Consider the following 21,867-nt stretch of genomic DNA (forward strand, 5'->3'; position numbering starts at 1 on the left):
CAAGCCGAGTTTGAGCAAGCGCTGGCTCGGCTCGTGTTTAGCTCGTTTTCTTGGGGAGCCGACCATGAGCTGTTTGCGAACAATGAGGCGTTTTGATAACCCTAATCAAACAATCATTGGATGTTAAAGGTAGGGGCGAGATTTAAATCTTATTATTTTATTAAAATATTAATTTAAATAGAATTTAATATATATTTATTCTATTTTTAATATTAATTTTAATTGATTATAAATCTATGTAGCCTTGTAGTCAATTAAAGTTTTAAAATAATATTCATCATGTGTGTGTGTGTGTGTGTGTGTGTGTGTGTTCAACTCGTTTGATTAGAAATCTTTTTGTGGTGTTAAATTTTGGCTGCTAATGACTCTCGTAAAAATTTAATTTGCTTATATGTATTACAATTTAAGAATTTTTAGCGTTATCTTTTGTATGTCCACTTGTCAGTCATTTTGGTTGGACTAAGAGTTGTCCTCTTTTGGTAGCCTTGTCGGTATCTTCTATACAGGGTTGGGTTTTAGGCACACTGATGCTCTAGTTTCTTACTAAAATCCTTTGAAAAAAGATTATTATGGTCAAATGGTTGAAACTGAGCTCATCCCTTATTCAGTTTTATCGCTCGAGTGGAACCAACGTTTGCGAGTCGATTCAAGTTTCTCGAGTGTCAATCAGACTTTCATAATCCCTTGTGTAAATTCCTTAAGTTTTTTTTTTAGTTTTATCCATAATTGGGATCATGCGTACAAATAGCGATATTAGTTATAAAAATTTCATGTAATTAACAATAAAATATAAGGTTTGTAATGATAACACATTCATTTTTACTCATAAGATAAAAAATTATCTTATGATAAAATTTCTTTTCATATTCGCTCCACATCTGAGGGACTCCTTTTCCTGTATAGTTTTTTAGCTTGTATGTTAAGGGAGCAACTCGTTTGTCAATGATGAAGGGCCCAATCCATATTTAGTTAAGCTTTCCCACAGCTTATCCTTGGGTGGCTAGGTTGGCATTCTTTAATGTGAGGTATCTAATAAAGGTCTTCTCTAAGATGTGTTTGTTACAATACCGAGCCATATACCTAATCCTTAACTTAGTTTTGTCTCTCAAGTGGAACCACCATTTAGTTGATTCAAGTTTCTTGAGTGTCAATCAGACTTTCATAATCCTTCATGTAAACTCCTCAAGTTTTTTGAGTGTCGGCCAAACCTGGAATCATGTGTACAATTAGCGAAATATCAAAATTTTCATTTAACAACAAAATACAAGGTTTGGAATGATAACAATTTCATTTACACTCATCAGATAAAAAATTATCTAACGATAAATTTTTTTTTTATATTTGCTCCACATCCGAGGGACTCATTTTCCTGTATAGGTCTTCTACTCGTATGCTACGGGATCAACTCGTTTGTCGATGATGAAGGGCCCAATCCACGTTTGGTCGAGCTTTCCCACAACTTATCCTTGTATGGTTGGGTTGGCATTCTTTAATATGAGGTCACTAATGGAGGTATTCTCCAAGATGTGTTTGTTATAATACCTAGCCATCCGCCTATTCACGTCCTCCTATCAAGTAATATTCTTATCTTTCAAGATGAAGTAGCACTTGCAATAGTGCACTCGGTTATTCAAACTGTTAAATCTATGATATATGTACAACCTCATTTTTCAAAATTTAATATATATATATATATATTAGATTAAATTATTTTCATTAAAAAAAACCCAACGTAACACACTACAACAAGTCATCGACAATCTAGGTGTGGTGAAGCTTCGAAACCCTCAAGAGCTTAGTGCTCGTTTGTCTTTCTCCTGTAGGTATAGGTCCCAAGTCCCTCTTTCATGAAGGAAGTGAGAATCTATATATAGAGTTTGTGAGTGACATCCTTTGTAAGTATGACATGAATCTAGACTACTCAATCGGACGACATAAAGTGATCCATTTGATTGGATGGTGTTTAATGAACAATTAAATGTTTCTAAATCAAGTGAGCTTATGCTTATTAGATTCGACTCGATTGGACACTCGATTCGACTATAAACTCGCCAAATTTAGAATCCATTTTATCTTTCACTTGCAATCCAAAGCCTCCAATTGTGCTTACATGATTTGAATTAAACTTGATCGAGCTTAGAACGAAACAATTAATGCTTCATTGGGCTCGCCATGTCGAGACATTCAATTTGCTTATAAGTTTGATGAAATCTAGGTCCTAGATGATATTGAATTTGAATATGAAATGTTTAATGTTCGAAATGCTCGGTGATTCATGCATAATAATTCTTTTAGGATGTATAAGACATGAAAATATTACTATAAATCCAACACAATTAATACACACCAGATATATACTATCAAAATTATGATTTCTTACAATTAAAATATTTAAATGGGTCATATCATAAAAATGATTATCATTATTTAAAAAATAAAATAAAAATTGTACTATAAAAAATAATTTTAAATATTAAATATATAAATATATAAAAAATATGAATATTACTAAGGCTCTGTTTGGGGCCGCGTATTTCGCGCAGCGCAGCCCCAAAACACGAAGCTGAGAAAAACTTTCTCATTTAGATGTTGTGTTTGCGGCTGCCCACAGTTAAAATAGGCGGAACGCGGACTGTGGGATTGACCCCACCGCCTCGCGTTATCGATCAGTTTTGGCCTCCTTGCCCTGTGCTCCCTTGGGAAGCCCTCGAAGCAGTCTGCACTCCCTCAAAGAGGCTTCGCCGCGAGGTAGAAGATGAAGTTTAGAGCACGTAAATGAATGTCTGAGGGGAGAGATCCAATGATAAAGCTATCTATGAGGAAGATACTGCTAATGGAAGGTGGGGTAGCTGATTCCAAGGAGGAGAAGGTGAGGTTTCAATTGAATATCTATTCTATTTTTCGCTTTTTTGATTTAGGGCCCGTTTGTGGAAGCTTATAAGTGCGGCGGCGTTTTGAAAAACGACACCTCACCGTTTGTTTCACGTGTTGAAGCTGCGTTTATCAAAACTCTGTTTCTTTTTTACATTACATGCGGATCGCGGGGTTAGACCCGCGATCCGCGTTCTTCGGCCGCGTTTAGCCCCCAATTACTCCGCTACCCTTTCCCTCGTTCGCGATTCGGGACTCCTTCGGCGGTCCTTCGGCGCTCCTTCGATGGTCGAGGCGCTCCTAGTGTCGCTCCCTCCATCTTCATTCACGATTCTTTATCTTCGTTCGTAGAGTCGCTCCCTCCATCTTCTGCACTCCATCTTCTGCAGTGTCGCAGTACCACAGAGCCGCTCCCTCCATCTTCCGCAGTGCCGCCGTACCACAGATCTCCATTGATGTTACGAGAGGCAGAAGCGCAGGTTGAAGCTCCAAGGAATCTTGCGCACAGTTATTACCCTTCGTTGCAACATGTAAATCTAGGCTATGTTATCTTCCTCTTATGTGTTCCTGGTTCAAATTTGAAGTTACTGCAAATTTTATTTACTGTTGGAAGAATCGATGCCTGATTTAGGGTTGGTGATTTGCTTTGGTCTTTCTTTTGGTTTGATTATTGTAGGTTGTTTGTTGTTTTGATATCTCGCTATTGTTGGTGAATGCCGTGTAGGAATTACTGGGGAGATTTGTGTTTGAGTTTTTTTTCAAAACAGGGGCAGAATGGTCATTTTCCCAGAATAAGCTGTTTTTCATACGCACAAACCAAATAGTTAGACAACTTATCCGGATCAGCTGCTCATCAACAGATTATCAGAATCAGCTGCTTATCAGCAGAAACTAGATAAGCTGCAGCGGTCCTGGATAAGCTGCAGCTGCCCCAAACAGACCCTTAGAGTTTTGAAATGAACTATTCTTTGCTATTTTAGATTGAATTTTGAAAGGTGTTGTATATATAGTCGGTGCAGATTGAGGGTTTTATTTAATTTGTTGAGTGTTTCCAGGGCTGTCGAAGCAAGGGTAGATTATACTAGAATAGTTTAGTTTTGGGACGTTCAATTGATAATTTTTAGTTTATCACAATATTTTGTATCATTAAAAGGAATTCTTGATGAGGACGACTTTGATTTGGATACACTCTAATTTATTTTTTTATTTAGCACTTTCGGTACTTATTATTATGTAAGTCGTGTATCTGAACATTTGTTTTATTTTGAAATAAATTTTTACTTCTGAAATATCAAATATATGACTCTTATAATTATATTTAAACAACTTTACTAAATAGAGTTAGAATAATCATTTTTTTCCCAAATAGCTACCTCATAACTATTCTCACATAATTGTAATAGACAAATAGACAACTTCCTCAAGTAACTTTACTTTCTGGAACAGTACTGCTGGAGCTAAAAAACAGAAAAGGAGCTAAAAAACAGAAAAATTAGACGCATGAAAACCTAAATAAAAAAAATCAACCACTTGAATGCCACATGCCATTAGGTTTCTACTTTTTGGTGCAGATCCCATTTTCGACAGCCACCAGGACCCGCGCTACGAGCTCTCACCCACGAACATCGTCATGTTGATCAGATTTGTTTGCCTAATAAAAAACATAATAGGCTTGTGCTAGGCATGCGGTCTTCTTCTCCATTCCGAGGTAAAAAAAATCCTTTGACCGATTGATAACACCACACCAGTCAAGCTCGGTGCTTTCACTAATGGCGGCTTCAACTATCACGGCCACCGGATCTTCTCTTTTCGGTAAAAAGGTCCGATCTTGCCGCCCTATCTTTGTACCTGCTTCGTCCAATCATCAAACGAAGCATCTGCTAATTTCCTCCTTTATTTCTTCTTTTTATTTTTCAGTGCGATTTGGGCCGTTTAATCTCCTCTTCTTCCACTTCATTTGTCGCGCATAGATGCAGGAAACACTCTTTAAATAAGATTCTCTCAGTCATGGCACCTTCCCGTTCTCCTCAGCGTTCTCTATCAGCCTCTGGCTCGGTTTGGTTTCATTCTTCCCCCCCCCCCACCCACACACACACCACATCTATTTATTTGTTTTCTTTTAGTTTCCAGCAGTAAAACTCTACTTTTTTCTTTTTTGCCTCCATGATAATCTGTAGGTGAAGCACGCGATGACGATGACGGAGAAGATTCTAGCTAGGGCTTCTGAAAGGTCGCATCTTGAACCCGGAGAAAATGTTTGGGTGAATGTGGATGTTCTGATGACCCATGATGTCTGTGGTCCTGGAACCATCGGAATCTTCAAGAGAGAATTTGGAGAGAATGCTAAGGTTTTATAGTAGTATTTTGTTTTCTTAATTTTACATTTCTAACACTTAAATGTTTCTTATCACTTAAAAATCACCACTATCATTAACTTTGTAAAAGTGAAATGCACCTTTTGATGCAAGGGTAAAGTGGTGTTAATGTAAAAATTATAGTTTAGGTGTAGATATGTAAATTTATGGGAGTTGTGTGCATGTATGTAAATCTTTCTTTTATTGTTGCTGAAATGTCTGGTTTAGTTTAGTGCAATTTAGTTAATGGTTATTTACATTGTAATGATTTTATTTTCCCATATAGTTCTCTTTCATAAACATTCATGAACGTTTAAACAATTTCATATTTTGTTTATATGTCATTGATGTATCTTTGCAATAGGATATTTCTCTTATGTTATTAAGCAATTGATAAAATGTTTATAATTTGTTTTTTTATATTTTAAGCTACATTTTAGATAGCACTATGTTGTGACTTGATTTTCACACAACCTTGTTGTTTTGACACTGCTCATAAAGCATTAATCTCCAATATTGAATCTTCATTTTACGTATAATCGGGTCAATATAGTTGGGATAATTTTGATGATGATGTTTCATTTGTAATAGGATTGCATGACCCATTTGAATTTCTAGCTCTTTGTTCTGAAAGCAATATAATGTTCTATTTGATTATTGGATGCAAAGATGATTTTGATATCTCATTTAGAATTGTCATATCATTCAATCCTTCCTCATCTTTTTTTTTTAAGCTTTCTATAAGCTTTTAATTTGTTTGGTCCATTTGATTTTTTTGCTCTTTGTTCTGAAAGCAATAGAATGTTTTATTTTTTATGGAATTGTTTGGAATGGTTATTGGATGCAAAGATGTTGTTGATATTATATATAGAATTGTCATATGATTTAATTCTTCGTCATCTTTTTTTTAAGCTTTCTATGAAGCTTTTAATTTATTTATAAGTTTTTCCTTGTATTCTTATGTTCATTTATTTTGTAATATTTAATTATTGATTAAAGAGCTGTTTTTTTTAAAGAAGTGTCAAAATGGTCCTCTAACTCTTTGCATCGGTCATTTTACTCATAGAGCTTATAAAAGTATCAATTGAGTTTCCAGAGTCTTTTAATATGGGTTGAACTAGTCCTTTAGAGGATTATTTTGGCCACCATTAAAAGAATTTGAGGACTAATTTGATATTTTTTATAGATTTTGGCACTAGTATAGCCTCATGAAAATATTCAGGGGACCATTTTGATACTCAACACTTTTTTTTTCTCTTTTATCTTCAAATATTTGCTTGCATGGAAGTAAAGGAGCAATGAAGCGATAGTCATCCCCCAACTTTCTGTAATCACAAATTTGAACTGTTATCTTCATACTTATGTTCTCATTTTGCCACCAATTAGTGCTTCTAGTGTTGCCTTTAAGACCTTAAGAATGTAGAAATCTAAATGCTTAATTGTAAAGGTATAAATTTGAGGATTCCATCTATTTTATAACACTTTTTTCTTAATGTAATCACAGGTTTGGGATCGTGAAAAAATAGTTATAATACCAGATCACTACATTTTCACAAGCGATGAGCGTGCTAACCGAAATGTTGATATCCTGAGGGATTTCTGTATGGAGCAAAACATCAAATATTTCTATGATATTAAAGATATTGGGAATTTCAAGGTATGGTTTCTTCTTCTTTATTCTTTTGAATTCATTTTATTAAAGACTTTTAAGCATAATTCTCTATTATAATTTGTCAGGCTAATCCAGATTATAAAGGTGTTTGCCATGTTGCTCTTGCTCAAGAGGGTCATTGTAGACCCGGCGAGGTTCTTACCATTTTTCATCGAGTATAATTTTATCCAATTATTTTAGGTATTCTAATATATTTTTGTAATTTGGAAGTAGGTTTTGCTCGGTACAGATTCACACACTTGTACGGCTGGTGCTTTTGGTCAATTTTCGAGTGGAATTGGGAACACTGATGCAGGCTTTGTCATGGGCGCTGGAAAGCTTCTACTAAAGGTCTATAAATGTTTTCTTTATGACATTTATGTTATACCGTTACAATGTGATGAGCCACTCTACAATTTTTTGTTGGGGTATTTACATCCATACCGTACAATTCCTATTTATTTACATCTAACATGCATATTTACATGCATACCACTCAAGTCTTATAAAAATATGAATCACTTTCTTTTTAAAGGAGAGATTTACCTTTTCATGAATATGTTTATGATGCCAAGTTGTTAGAAGTGTACTTATTAAACTTTGAGTGCTGGATATGTAAATAAATAAGAATTATGTGTATGTATGTAAATTTCCATTTATTATTTTGGAAGATTTACATATACACCTCTCAATTCTAATGTATTTACATATCTAACACCTAAACTTCAATTTTTACATGTTTGCCACCTTACGTATGCATGAAGATGTGTATTTTACTTTTTTAAAATTTAAAATAGTGGTATTTTTGATGTGATATGAAAGTATTTTTGATGTGATATGAAAAAAAATTTGAGTGGTTTAAATGTAAAAAGCAAAGTTTAAGTGTTATATATTTATGCGTGTCGGAAGGTTCTCGTGACAGAGTGGTTATTTAGTGTCTTAGTATTCTACAAAAGTCCATCACACACTCAGATGAAAAAAAGTAATCGGTAGGAATGCCATAAGTTTTATGTGGAAAACCCTGTAAAGGGGAAAAAAATCATAAGACCTAGCATAGTTGAAATAATTTACTATAAATAGTGATTACATGTGTTCACTCTTCTCCTAAATTAGAGAGGATGAAATTACAAAAATGGTCATTGTAAATGTGCAATGGTGGTTCATCAATAATAGTCGTAGTCTGATTGTATTGAATGTAACTCTTGGTAATATTAGGTTGTAAGGGCCGTAGTTGTTTGCACTATAGAGGCAGCAGTTTGCCGTGAATGTTGTAGACGGTGACTATGGCGTCAGTTTGTCGTACATGCTGTAGTTGAAATCCATGTAACTGTTGGTTTTATGGGCCACAGATGGTTGCCACAAAAGCGTTAGTTAGACACAAAAGACGTTGTGGGAAGCTTGAGGAGCTCTGAGCCACATAAGCCGTAATGTTAAGCTGCGATGATGTCCGTAGGCTGCAGGGGCCGGAGTCAGGAGTTGAGCAAGCTGTAGACTACGTAGGTCGTAGTTAGTTGCATAAACCGTAGTGGTGAGTTCGATGACATCTGCAAGCTGGAGAGTTGCGCTGGCTGTGCGCCACGTAGGTCGTAGATAATCATGTTACTCGTAGTGGTCAGCTATGTCTGAGTCGAGAGCTACATGAGTTGTAGACTATATGGGTCGTAGTTGGTCGCGTAGACCGTAGTGGTGAGCTGTTGTGACGTCTGTTGCTGAAAAGCCCGGAGTCGAGAGCTATACAAGCTGTGGATCACGTAGGTCATAGTTGGTCGTGCATGCCGTAGTGGTGACCTTTAATGACCTTCGTAAGCCGCAGAGGTGAGAGTTGAAAGCTGCACGTGTTATGGACCATGTAGGTCGTATTTGATCAGGTAAGTCGTAGTGGTGAGCTGTGACGACGTTCATAGGCTGTAAGGGTCAGTGTCGAGAGTTGCAAGGAGGGTGTTTTAGGTGTTTGGAGAAAGCCATTGTTCATTGTTACATTGTTTTTCGAAGGTGTCATTGCATCGTATCCGGGGTGCATTGTTACAACGTCATTGTTGTGTGTCGTTGCACTGTATATTGAGTGCGTTGTTACACTGTCTTCGGGAGACATCATTACCCCGTATTAGGGGTACGTTGTTACACAATTTGTGGGGTGTTTCACTGTTCCACAACGTGCTTTGGGATTTCACAGGGCACATGGCGACTTCACAAGGAAATTTGCTGCAAGGAGCATGTGGCAACTGATAATGGTCGCCAGTGACCGACGGGTGGAGGTTGGAGTTGGCCGGAGACGGTGACCTGAGTTGGACGGAGGGAGGTAGCGACCAACATTAACCGGAGGGTGGCGACGACTGAAGTTGTAAGAGGAGGCGACGATGCCTGGCTGAGTTATGCAAGAGTGAGAGGCCGTTGATGGTCGACGGTGGCTGTAGTTACAGGAGGCCAATAGTGATCAACGGTTGTTGGCAGTTGTAAGAGCAGGAGGTTGACAATGGTCGATAGTGATTGTCGGCTGCAAGAGTGGGAGATGCACTCCAAATTGTCGGTGCATGATCCTGGACTTTAGAGCCCTCTTCACCATGCTTTGGCCTCCCTCTTTTCCAGGCTTTGGCCTTTCGCTTATTAAGAGGAGGATATGGTTCTATTTGTAGAGTTTAAATTACAAATAATGAATTTAGGTCACTCTTGATTGGACGGCCTAGAGAGATCCCCTTGATCAGACGACATTTGATGGACATTTGAGTGCCTTAATGATGTTGAAATTGAGTGATCTCAGGTTTGTTATATTCGTCTTGTCAAGAAGTTTAATTTGACAATAAGTTTGCAAGATTCAAAATCTATTTGACATTCTAATTATGTCTGGAAAGCTCCCAAAAGTAGTTTAATGACTTGATCTGGGTTTGGCTTGGCTCAAATTGAGCCAATTTTGGTAACGTTGAATCCGTCTCGTCGAGCCATCAGTTTGACTGTATGTTTGCTGAAATCAAAGTTTTGGATGACTCTTAGGGTCTATTTGGGGCAGCTGCAACTTATTCAACTTATTCAAATAAGCAGCTTATTCTGATAAGCTGCTGATCAACAGCTGATCTGGATAAGCTGGTTGGTTGTTTGGTTTGTGCGTTTGAAAAACAACTGATTTGCAACTGTTTCTGAAAAAATGAAAATTCTGCCCTTGGTCTGGATAAACTGTCTAGCAGTTTGGTTTGTGGCTTAATTATTTTTGCTGCTAAACCCACAAGAGCTCATTAAAGTAGGATATTTTATGTTGATATGGTCTATCATAATTTTACTTTGGCTTTGCTGTATGGGTGGTTCATAATTTTTCTTTCAAGAATGCTTGAAATTAAATATTTAGAAATATTAGAATAAATATGTTACCCGTCTCATTTAAGAATAAATACAAGCTTGAAATTATGAATAAATAGAACATATTTTTGGTGTTTTATTGGACTAAAAGGATTGAAGTCTTTTGTTGCAACTTCTATTTCTCCGTAAAATTATTTTCAATTGTAGGTAGTAGGTAGAAATTAAAAAGAGGCAAGCAGTAGTGTTAAATTTGCATACATATTACTTACAAAAATATAATTACAACGAATATTCTTCCAAGTTATAAAATAATATGTGATATCTAGTTCAAAATTGTATCAACACCTTTTTTTTGAGGTTCAATAAATTTGACATAGAGAAAATGCTCTATTTACGGTATTGACTGTAATTTAGGATTTACCATATCTCAGAATTTAACTTGTCCTAAATTGACTATTTGGCAGGATTTAGATTAAATCCTCGTTAAATCACAGCGTAAATCCTTTGCCATAGAGCCCCTTAAACTTATTGCATAGTCATTAGTTATAAACAATTATAGTATATGTTAGAGAAAATTCATGCAGCGATCTGATCAGTGACAAACAAATACAATCACCTCAAATTCAAAATTAGGCTCATTTCAATTTAAATAATCAAAAGAAAAAGAAATCTCAGATCAGCAGACATGTCAACAGAATAAGTTTGTAACAGAGAAATCACATAAAACAAAACAATAAATAAGGGAAAATTATTGATCAATGTGCTCCATAATAGAGCCATACCAAAACAAATAGATCATCCGCTATCCTCGACAATCACTGAAAGAATGGAACCCGAAACAAATGGTGAGAGCGTACCGAAAAAAAATAAGGCGAAACTGGGAGAGAGAAAGGGCTTCTTCTCCACATTGGTTTGCTGGCTTGAGTAAGAAGGGCGAAGGAAGCGATTGGAGCCAGTGAAAGCGCCATGGCTTCGACTGTTGCTTATGCTTCTTTAAGGAGAGGGCAAGAGGAGAGGCGAGGGTGAGAAGCGTCGAGCTAGAGACGGACAAAAGGGCATGGGGGAAAAATACTCCAACATTTCTCCATTAAAGACATAAAAAGAGCGTTTTTCATTTAGCTCCCTCAACGCACGAAACAAACGGTACGACGGCGTTTTGAAAACGTCGCTATCAATTATAAGCTGCCCCAAACGGGGCCTCGATTGAAGTTTGAATGCTTTTTGCTCAAAAAGGTGCCTTGAGATTCATGTCATGCCTCGAGATTTGTGTTGGATGATGGAAACTTATTGATGACGTATCAGATATATTACTTTATGTGGAGTTTCCTATGGATATTTTTGCATGCACGAATTAGCCGTTGTTTATGAGTTTTCTACGAGCAAATTGTCACGTGTACGTTCCAATTGCATATACCCAAAGTAATTGAATGTGGCTGTCCTCTATGTTTAGACGCTGACAAATAACTTCAGATTTGATTTTTGTGCTAGTATCTATTATCTAGGAGTGTATTGGTAACTCTTTATCTGTAAAGCAAGATTTACATGCATACCACTCAATTCCTACGTAGTTACATATCCAACAAATTTTTACATACATGCCTGCCATCTTACCTATGCATGAAACGGTATATTTTACTTTTTTAAAGTTATAATGGTGGTATCTTTTGATGTGATATGAAAGATTTGAGTGGTATAAACTTAAAATATAAAATTTTGATGTTCCATATGTAAATATATAAGAATTGGGTGGCATGTATGAAATGCCCCATTTCTTAAATGCGTTTTTTATCTACTTGCTATTACTTATAAAGGGAAGATTATAGTTTCATTTATATGTTTGAAAATTCATGATATAAAGCAACTGGTACCGTGAGGCTGTGCCACGGATTTCAAAGTTAATGTCAGATTTTAAAATAGGAAAATTTGCATACTTATCACTCAGTTCTTATGTATTACGTATCTAACACGTAAATTTTGATTTTAACATACATGCCACTTTGTCTATGCATGCGAAAGTTTATTTTACTTTTTAAAAGTTAAAATAGTGCTATTGCTGTTGTGATTTGAAAGATTTGTGAGGTATAAATGTGAAATGTAAAGTTTAGGTGTTGCATATGTAAATACATAGGAATTGGGTGATATGTATGTAAATGGCTCTTTATAATAATATTAATGCTTGTCATGCTCGATGGGAAATCATTATTGTTTAAATGTTTTATTATGGTTTCTCTTTTTTCAATCCTCTAGAGCATGTGCTTTGGGATTATTCTGTATGCGTGAGTTGTTTTATGTGAAATTGTAGGTGCCTCCTACATTGAGATTCACATTGGATGGAGAAATGCCAAGTTATTTGCTAGCTAAGGATTTGATTTTGCAAGTAAGTTTTACTTTTTAACATTTCTTTTATCAACGTTATTTATTTGTTGACTAAATACCTTTTCCTGCTTTTTGATTGGAGTTTCTCTATTATTATTATTATTATTATTATTTTGTTTTTAAGTTTATACTGTATATCTGAGAGTATTTTCTTTGAATGTTACCATGAAGATAATTGGCGAAATAACTGTAGCTGGCGCGAGATACAAGTCTATGGAATTCCTTGGTTCGACTGTTGAAAGCTTGAGTGTAAGATCCATGAGTTACATTACTCTTACCATGTCTTTTTTGGATTATTGAAATGAGGCATTAACATACATACCACACAATTCTTATATTTTTGCATATCTAACACCAAAGTATTACATTTTACATTTATACCACCGAAGTCTTTTATATCACATAAAAAATGCCACCATTTAACTTTTACATAGTGAAAGACATCTTTTTCTGCATAAGTTGGCATGTATGCAAAAATTAAAGTTTAGGTGTTAGATATATAAATACATAAGAATTGAGGGATATGCATGCAAAACTTCCAATTGTAATTTGATGTTTTGTGCCACACAGATGGAAGAGAGGATGACATTATGCAACATGGTCGTAGAAGCCGGGGGAAAGAATGGGGTTGTCCCTGCAGATAAAACTACGTTCAAATATCTTGAGGTAAGTGAGTTTAACGGTTTTACGCCTTGAAAGTTCCTTCCATGCTTCAAATTCGCTTGATTAGAATCAAATGAGAAATGACATTTCCTTAGTTCTAGGTGTGTCAAATTGAGGTTGTGGGTCGAGTTCGGGGCTGATTCAAAATTGGCACGACTCCAGTCTGCTTGATAATCCGACCCAAATATTAAAGTGGTCAAAAAGTCTAACACGAACCCAACTTGTCTTCAACTCACTGACACGAACCCGACATACATAATCCATTTAACATAAAACATAACTATTCGGGTCAAATTTGGGTATATTTTGAGTCAATCTTGGATCAATTTTGCGCCGACGGATTGATTTTGGGTTGACATCTCAATTTTAGGTCAATTTCGGGTTGATGGGTCAACTTGAAACGGACTCGAAAAATTAAACAGGCTACGATTTTTAACTCATATCCTACCCAAAAATTAATCGGGTCAACCCGAACCCAGATTTTGAGTTGATTTCGTGTAGAGTTGGCACGTCGAGTCAAATTTTGATACCGCCGCTCAGCTCTAATTTTCGTACTGACCAATTCAACTTTTTTATATGCAGGATAAGACTTCTGTGGAATATCAACCTGTGTATAGTGATGAAAATGCCAGGTTAATATAAATATATATTTTTTCATTTAAAATCCGATTGTTTCTAAATTCCGTTGAATTGGCTTCTCCTGTTCCCTTGTAGTTAATCTTTATCCAATTATCATATTGTTTGGGGTTGACTTCATGGATCATTAATCTCCATTTAATCCTTATGATTGTTGTTCAACAAGCAACTACTTTGATTATGAAATTTGTATAAATTGATTTTCTTCATGGTAGATGTGTGGTGAGTACTTTAATTACACGACGGACTTTATCTTACTGTTATATTTTTAGGACATTTACAAACATGCCACATAATTCTTATATATTTACTTATACAACATCTAAACTTTCATATTTACATACACTACGCTCAAATCTTTAATATCACATCAAAATTATCGCCATCACTAACTTTTTAAAAATGAAATACGCTTTTTCTTGTATAGTTTGTTAATATCAACATGTTATTAATATAAATATCAAACTTTGTGTTAAATATGTGAATTCATATGAATTGCATGGTATGCAAGTAAATTTCCCTAAATTTTGAGCATTACCACCGTCGTAATTGTTGATGAGCATGTGAATCTTGCGCTGTAGGTTCATTCAAGATTACAAATTTGATGTCTCAAAATTGGAACCATTGGTTGCAAAGGTCTGTGAATACATTATTAAATAAATTTTATTATTCTCTTTTGCATTCTTATTTGCTTTCTCATATCTGATGAAAACTGTTGAATCCTTAATGTTTCTTCTTCTATGATAGCCGCATTCACCCGATAATCGTGGTCTAGCAAGAGAATGTAGAGATGTTAAAATTGATAGGGTGTACATAGGATCGTGCACGGGAGGAAAGACGGAGGATTTTATGGCCGCTGCTAAGGTTTTTCTAGCCTCGGTAAGGCTATTGTTTCCGTTCTTTTGCTATTTTGTGCAAATTTGATCGCCAATATTTTCTTATAGAAATAAGGTGTTGGAGCGTGTTACAACTTGATAATCAACATACGTGTTCATCCCAACATATCTTATACAATGAATCGTTGTATTGGATGCAATTTGTTTGTTCTTGCTTAATGATTCTCAACTTTGATTCCTTAACATATTGGGGCATTTACTACATACATAACACAATTCTTATGTATTTATATATCTACCACCTAAATTTTTTATGTTTACGTTCATAATGCTCAATTTTTTAACATCACATCAAAAATACCAATTTTGCTAACTTTTTAAAAGTCAAGTGCACCTTTTTATGCATAAATTTATACCACCACGATGTTATAAATGTAATTACCAAATTTTAGGTGTTAGATATGTAAATTCATAATAATTGTGTGGGTATCTATGTAAATTTCCTAATATAATTTATCATCTCTGTATATTATTTTATGATCATGTTTCACTTTTAGCTTAAGTTCTATAATAGTCTTGAAGGCATGCATACATAAATCAGTTTGCCATCAAGGGCCATGTGATACACACATACTTATTTTTTTCAAATCTAAAATTACTTTGTTTAGAGCAAACATATAAGACTTGAGAGAAAATGAGTTAATTAAACAGAATATAATTATACACGTTGTTATGTCTTAAACCTAAATGACACCAACTAAAGCATCTCTGTAGGCCTTAGTGTTTGGAGCTGAAATGATTTTATCACTTGAAATTTATTTTTATCACTTCAGGTAGCCATCCAATATGAATTCACTTAGGTGCTGAACACTCATGTATGAATGAAAGAGCTCAGCATACTTGATGAAGTTAAAAAGCCCGACAAAATTTGGAGATTTGTCAAGAATATATGTTTAGGTATTTTGATTGCATGGTATGTCATATATCAAGAGGGAGAATCTCTTAGTGCTGAGAAGGTTAATTGCTACCAATTGAAGAATTGGGCTCAATTGGGAAGGCTTTTTCGTAATTGAATATGCATATTAAAGTGAAGCCTATTTGCTCATTAATTTGAATAGCTAATGATTAATGCCACTAGTTAATGGCCGATACTTAGAAAATATTGCACATGGCTATTTAATTAAAAATGTTGCTTATCCAAATTTCTCTTGCAGGATGGAAATATTTGATTTATTACCATGGGCTCCAGAAATTTGAATGCCCCGACCTCCCTCGAAAAGAAAGAATTGAATGAGATGAGGGAGTTTATTGTGAGGTTTCGGATTAAATTGTCAGAAAGTAGGTGAGATAGTAGATAAGACACTACCCATAGATTGTCCTTATTTTGTGAGGACTTTAAGAGACCTTAGAGGTGTGCAATCACTTTTAAAACTTTGCATTTTATTTTCAAAAATTAAATTCATCAACATATATCTATGCTCTTAAGCAGGCGGCCCTCTCCATATGGTAAAATGATAGTCCTTAACTTTTGAAGTTCAATCCTTCGTGTCCTTGTGACAAGTGTTGACAAAATGTTCTTGCTTGATGAACCATTGTGAAACCAAACAAACGAGAGTTCTCTGGCCAAGCAAATTTATAGTCGAATACTCTCAACCGTAGAGCCTACAAAATCATTTGTCTTCCATTCACATACAACTTTCAAGGTTCATCTTAAGAAAAAAATGATTTTAAAACGAAGACTCTTGGTATTTTTGTATTTTTAAAATATAATGATGAGCTTAATCTGTGAAGCTAATTCTTTATATACAATGATAAAGTCTGCAAGATCTATAAAGCGTCAAATTTTCAAACAAATTAGAACTCTAAATCATTGACACTATTTTATGAAAGCAACTTGACAAAGTCAATTGGGTATAAAATGATTAAACAAAATCATTTAAATTTTTTTATGATAGCCACATTAATAAAAAAAAATACAATAAGAGGAGATTTTACGGCCAAAACTCCCCAAAACACAAACTTTTTCACGCCTAAATTCTAATAAATAAAATCCTAAAGAAATTATAAAATCTAAAAATGTTTGTGTGTAATTCAATGCTTGAAGCTTAGAGTAATAATTCATCAATTTTTTGTAATTTTTTATTGAGGATGATCAATTTAACTTGATCAAAATTTACAAAAGAGGCAATAATTTATAAGGGGAGATTGTAATAATTGAAAATAATAATAATAATAATAATAATAATAATAATAATAATAATAATAATAATAATAATAAATCAAATAGGTAGTAGGGGATACACATTGTCATGGTTTCGTCTTTAGGAGTTGAAGCCAATTCTGCCTTTTCATTTGAACGGATCAAAACAAAGAGAGTGAAGGACAGAGGAAGGAAAGCGTGTGTGCCCTAGCCGTTTGGTGTAGGAGGAACAAGGGGAAGAAGGGGAAGAAGAAGGAAGAAGGGATAAGAAGAAAAATAAGGGAGAATAAGAAGCCAAAGGAAAAGAAGAAGAGGAAGAGAAGGAAGCGTGTCATGCCGAACCCTAGCTGAAGGGAGAAAGGGGGAGGAGATCTACTTACCATCTGTGTTGAAATCGAAGGAGAAGGGATTGGTGCGAAGAGGAAGGAGGAGGGAAAACGCGTGCACGTGCTTATGCTGGGGCGAACCGAGCTCAAAGGAAAAAAGAAGAAAGGGAGGCTGCTCGTGCACATATGGGAAAGAGCGGTACAAAAGGTTTGGGCGTGCGAGAAGAGAAGAAAATCGTGTTCGACAGATCCCTCGTTTGAGCTTAGCTTGCTTTTGAAGAGTTTTTAGGTGAGTTATGGGTTTATATATATATATATATATATATATGTATGTCCATAGATGTATGTATGTATGTATTTGAAATCAGGAAATAATTGAAATAATGAAGATTCAGTTTTGAGATCGAAGAGTGAATCACTTTAAAAGATAAGGTATATGTTAATTAAAGTTAAAGTTTGATTTATTTAATTTATAATTAATATTTAATGAAATATTAATTTATAAGAGCAGTTAAGATTGAAGAATATTTGAAGCTATAAGATTGAAGATAGGGAGTTAGGGAGACGAGCAAACAAGATTAAGGTGAGTAATTATTTTATTATATGTATTAAATTGATATTTTATTAAATAAAGATTTACATTATTGCTTCAGATACCTGCTTTTATAGTTTAATCAAATAATAATTGAAAACAAATATTATTACCAACTTCAAATAGGAAATTACAACAAAACAAATGGAAATTTGAATTTGTAACAAACGACACACAAAGAGAAATTGGGTAGATCCTGGGTGGAGCTGTGTTGGCAAGACAGGTTGGAAAGTGGGGCGGCAACAAGGGGGTGACGGTGAACTGAAGGAATAACAAGGTGGCTGTCATGGGCGATGGCAGTAAGGAAAGGTTGCTGGGCTGCGGGAAAGCAGTAGGGAGTTACGGTTAGGGGCGGTTGTAGCAGGGGAGGATGATGGCAGCAGCGAAAGAGGGATGTGGTGGATTGCAGGACAACAAAAGGATGGCTGTCTGTGGTGACGGTAACGAGGACAAGCGCCTGGACTGCAGCAAACTGCTGGAAAACAGCAAAGAACTGCTGTTCTAGGCGGCGGCAGCAACGGAAGGAGGGAGGGAGCGATGTGGGAAGGATTGGGAAGGGTAGAGGAAGGATAATCATCACCACATCAGAAGTGAAATACAGCCAGAGCACCATTCAAACCTTTGGATACACCCAGAAAGGGAAAAGTGAGATGCAGACGACTGTCCCGATGCAAACACACAAAAATTGAAAACCTAAACAAGGCAGGAAAAATATATAAGTTGTATATAACTAGAGTGGCCCCACTCCAATTGGTTGCAGCTCTCTGGCTTGGAGGGCTGTCGGCTCTCCCAAAGCTCGGAACAGTTCAGTCCCGATCGGGGACACAATTGACGCCCTGCATCTGTAGAATCTCACCTCAGACGCTTGCATCATTGGGTTATTCAACATTCACCCCACCCATTTTATTCAGAAGGCAATATTCTTTTTATCCTTAAGTCAAAATTTTTGCAACAGTATGCTTGGTACTTGGCAACTCATGATTGGCCTTAATCAAAAGTTCCTCGTTATTGAGGGAGATAAGTAAGCATAAGGGCTTGCGCTTTTGGGAAAATAGGAAACATATGTTATAGACCTCTAACAAATTTGTAAGAAATCTATGCGTTATATTTTATTAATAGTCCAATCCAACTTCTAAAAATTTGACTCAAAAAATTTTGGGTGCTCATAGAATACAAGGAGTTTCACATAACTATTAAAAATCCCTCTTCAGCAAACACATGCGCTGCAAGGTGTCAATCATTTCTATTTCCAATTTCATTGTGGATGCTTAAATATTACTTTATTTCAAACTGTAATCTTTCTGTTGCTTTTCTTTTTCCCAATGCTTCAATGTTAAGATTGTTTTCTTATTCTTGATGTGGTTGCGGTTCATGCTGCTTTTTCAGAGAATTCTTGGTTTGATCTAGCCAAATGCTTATGTTTTCTTAGGCATTTAATTTTTAAATATTTAAGGTCGGTTTTGTAAATTACCCTTTTGGTACCTGAGATGCTAGTTTTATTTTGTGCAAATTTTTGTTACAGCAAATCTAATTGAATCACATATCTTCATATAAAACATATAGATTTCCTACAGATATCTAACCTTCTGCATTAGTCAGTAACACATATTCCTTACTCGCAGGGAAAGAAGGTCAAAGCCCCTACATTTCTTGTTCCAGCCACTCAGAAGGTATTATGTGTGTGTGTGTGTGTGTGAGAGAGAGAGAGAGAGAGAGAGAGAGATTAATTTTTTAAAATAGTGGAGCCAACTATCTCAATCTCGAGTTTCTTAAAAATTTTTGAAGGTCTGGATGGATCTGTATGGCCTCCCAGTTCCAGGATCTGGAGGGAAGACCTGCTCCCAGATCTTTGAAGAAGCTGGCTGTGATACTCCCACAAGTCCTAGCTGTGGTGCTTGTTTGGGTGGCCCTCGAGATACCTATGCTCGCATGAACGAACCTCAGGCAAGCTCAACTACCCCTATTTTTTTCGCTGAATCATTAGACATTTATCCTTGTTATATTTATATGAATATTAAAAGGTAAAGTGTCAAAATATTCCCGACCGTTTACATAAGGCCGTTTTAATTCTGGAGTCTATAAAAGTGCTAAAATAGTTCCTTGATTGTTTAAAATTGGTGCATATTCGTCCGTTGCGACTATTTCAACCTATATTAATATACTCCGGGGACTAAATTGACATTTTTATATACCATGAGATGAAAATGGTCATCTGTAAAGAGTGGAGACTATTTTGACATTTTTCTTAAATATGAATATACTACTATGTGTATCTATATGTAAATATAATCAAGCTATTATTGAGCGGAACACAATTAAAAAAAAAACATTGTAACAATATCGAACATGAACGAAGTTGTGAACTACTTTTACTCTGATGCAGGTTTGCGTGTCGACCACGAACCGGAATTTTCCTGGTAGAATGGGGCACAAAGAAGGTCAAATTTATCTTGCTTCGCCGTATACGGCGGCTGCATCAGCATTGACTGGCTTTGTAACGGACCCGAGAGAGTTCTTGCAGTAGGAACAGATTCCTTGTAGGCTCCGCCGACCGTCTTTTGGCGCGTGTTATGGGCTTTGTTGTCCGTTGATGAGGAGCTGTTTGTGCTCAATGTATGATTGGGGTTATAGTTAGGAGAGATGGGATCTGAGAAGAGTCTTGCAATCTGGGTCAAGAATTAGGGATTGTTCATTGCTTGTTACTTGTTAATAACAAGTATAGTGTGTATTTGATGGGGGACTATTTGTGAGAAGTAATATGTGAAGTTATAAACAGGAGAGTTCATTGCTTCTTATTGACCATTTGATCCTGTGTTTTTACTTTACATGCATGCCTCACAATTCTTATGTATTTACATATCGAACCCCCTAAACATAAATTTTTATATCTACATCACTTTACCTATGCTTGAAAAAAGTGTGCTTTATATTTTTTACAAGTCAGTAAATTGTCATTGAAATCTAGTGTATGATAGGTTTCATATGCCTATGAATAAATTGGTAAATGAACTAAGGCATACATAAGCACATCAATAAGGCATGCTAGTAAAGATGATTTGGTGCGTTTGGCAATTGATTGACAAAATAAAATGGAAATTTGCATACATATTTGCTTACATACCAACCAATTCTTATGTATTTACATATATAGCAACTATGATTTAATTATCACATTTATACTATCCAAATCTTTCATATCACATAAAAATGGCATTATTTTAACTTTAAAGAAGTGAAATACACCATTTCATGCATAGTAAATGTGGCATGTAATGAAGTTTAGGTCTTAGATATGTAAATACAAAAGAATGGAGTGCTATGTGTGCTGAACTTCCTATTACTTTTCTTCTATACTATACTTATTTCCATGTTAACACTAATTGTTCAGTGTCAATTAAGTTAAAAAGTTTTGAAGATGATATTTGATGCTATAAAATGTCTATGAATATAAATAGCATACTTCTAAGTAAATCTTAATTGTATGAAATGAACTCCATTCATTTTGATATGAACAATGCCTATATGTTTACAGACAATAAAGGTAGTCTAAAATGTAATGTGGTTGTCATTATTTCTTACTTATTGTTTGTCTTGGTTGTTGTTGTGCATCATTCTTGTTTGCACATGTCTTTATTCTTATTTGTTGAATCTTCAAGGGCATGCAATCAAATAATTTCATATTGATGATATAATTTTTTTTAGTTTCAAATTAAAACTTAGTTCTAATATATTTTTAGTAAGATAATTTTATTAAATCTTACATTTATGACTAGAGTTTGTATGCATTTTGTGTGTATAGGACCGGTACTGGATTCTAAGGATATTATTTGAATTTTATGATTGAAATGTTTATAACTTGTGTCTAATTGGATGAAAAATGAATTTAAAGTAATTTATTTATACATTTGTAATTTGCCATTTCATTTTTATGTATTCCAAATTTTATAATTTGGGATGATTTTAAAAGGCATTGCATCACCTTCCCTATCTATAGTTGCTATCCATCGTTACTGCCATCACTAATCGTCCTTCAACAACCTTTGTCACTCTTTCATGTTATCAACCCTCACCATT

At 35.2% G+C, this 21,867-nt stretch overlaps 1 protein-coding gene across 1 annotated transcript; it reads left to right on the forward strand.

Annotated features, from left to right (window-relative positions):
• Positions 1–4,397: 4,397 nt before the first annotated feature.
• Positions 4,398–20,646, forward strand: LOC110027525 (3-isopropylmalate dehydratase large subunit, chloroplastic). Its single transcript, XM_020729000.1, has 15 exons — positions 4,398–4,691; positions 4,789–4,926; positions 5,049–5,219; positions 6,730–6,882; positions 6,963–7,031; positions 7,111–7,227; positions 12,467–12,541; positions 12,712–12,789; positions 13,111–13,206; positions 13,786–13,835; positions 14,421–14,475; positions 14,587–14,718; positions 19,416–19,463; positions 19,579–19,737; positions 20,177–20,646. Exons 1-15 carry the CDS (start codon positions 4,641–4,643, stop codon positions 20,315–20,317), a joined length of 1,533 nt encoding a protein of 510 aa, XP_020584659.1. The 5' UTR covers positions 4,398–4,640; the 3' UTR covers positions 20,318–20,646.
• Positions 20,647–21,867: the final 1,221 nt, after the last annotated feature.

The sequence above is a fragment of the Phalaenopsis equestris genome, unplaced genomic scaffold, assembly GCF_001263595.1.
Source record: "Phalaenopsis equestris unplaced genomic scaffold, ASM126359v1 Scaffold000428, whole genome shotgun sequence".
Lineage (NCBI taxonomy): Eukaryota > Viridiplantae > Streptophyta > Magnoliopsida > Asparagales > Orchidaceae > Phalaenopsis > Phalaenopsis equestris.

Coding starts and splice junctions, on each gene's coding strand:
- LOC110027525 (XM_020729000.1), top strand. CDS start 4,641: ATGGCGGCTTCAACTATCACGGCCACCGGATCTTCTCTTTTCGGTAAA. Junction 4,692..4,788: donor CTTCTCTTTTCGGTAAAAAG/GTCCGATCTTGC, acceptor TTTATTTTTCAG/TGCGATTTGGGCCGTTTAAT. Junction 19,738..20,176: donor CTCGCATGAACGAACCTCAG/GCAAGCTCAACT, acceptor ACTCTGATGCAG/GTTTGCGTGTCGACCACGAA.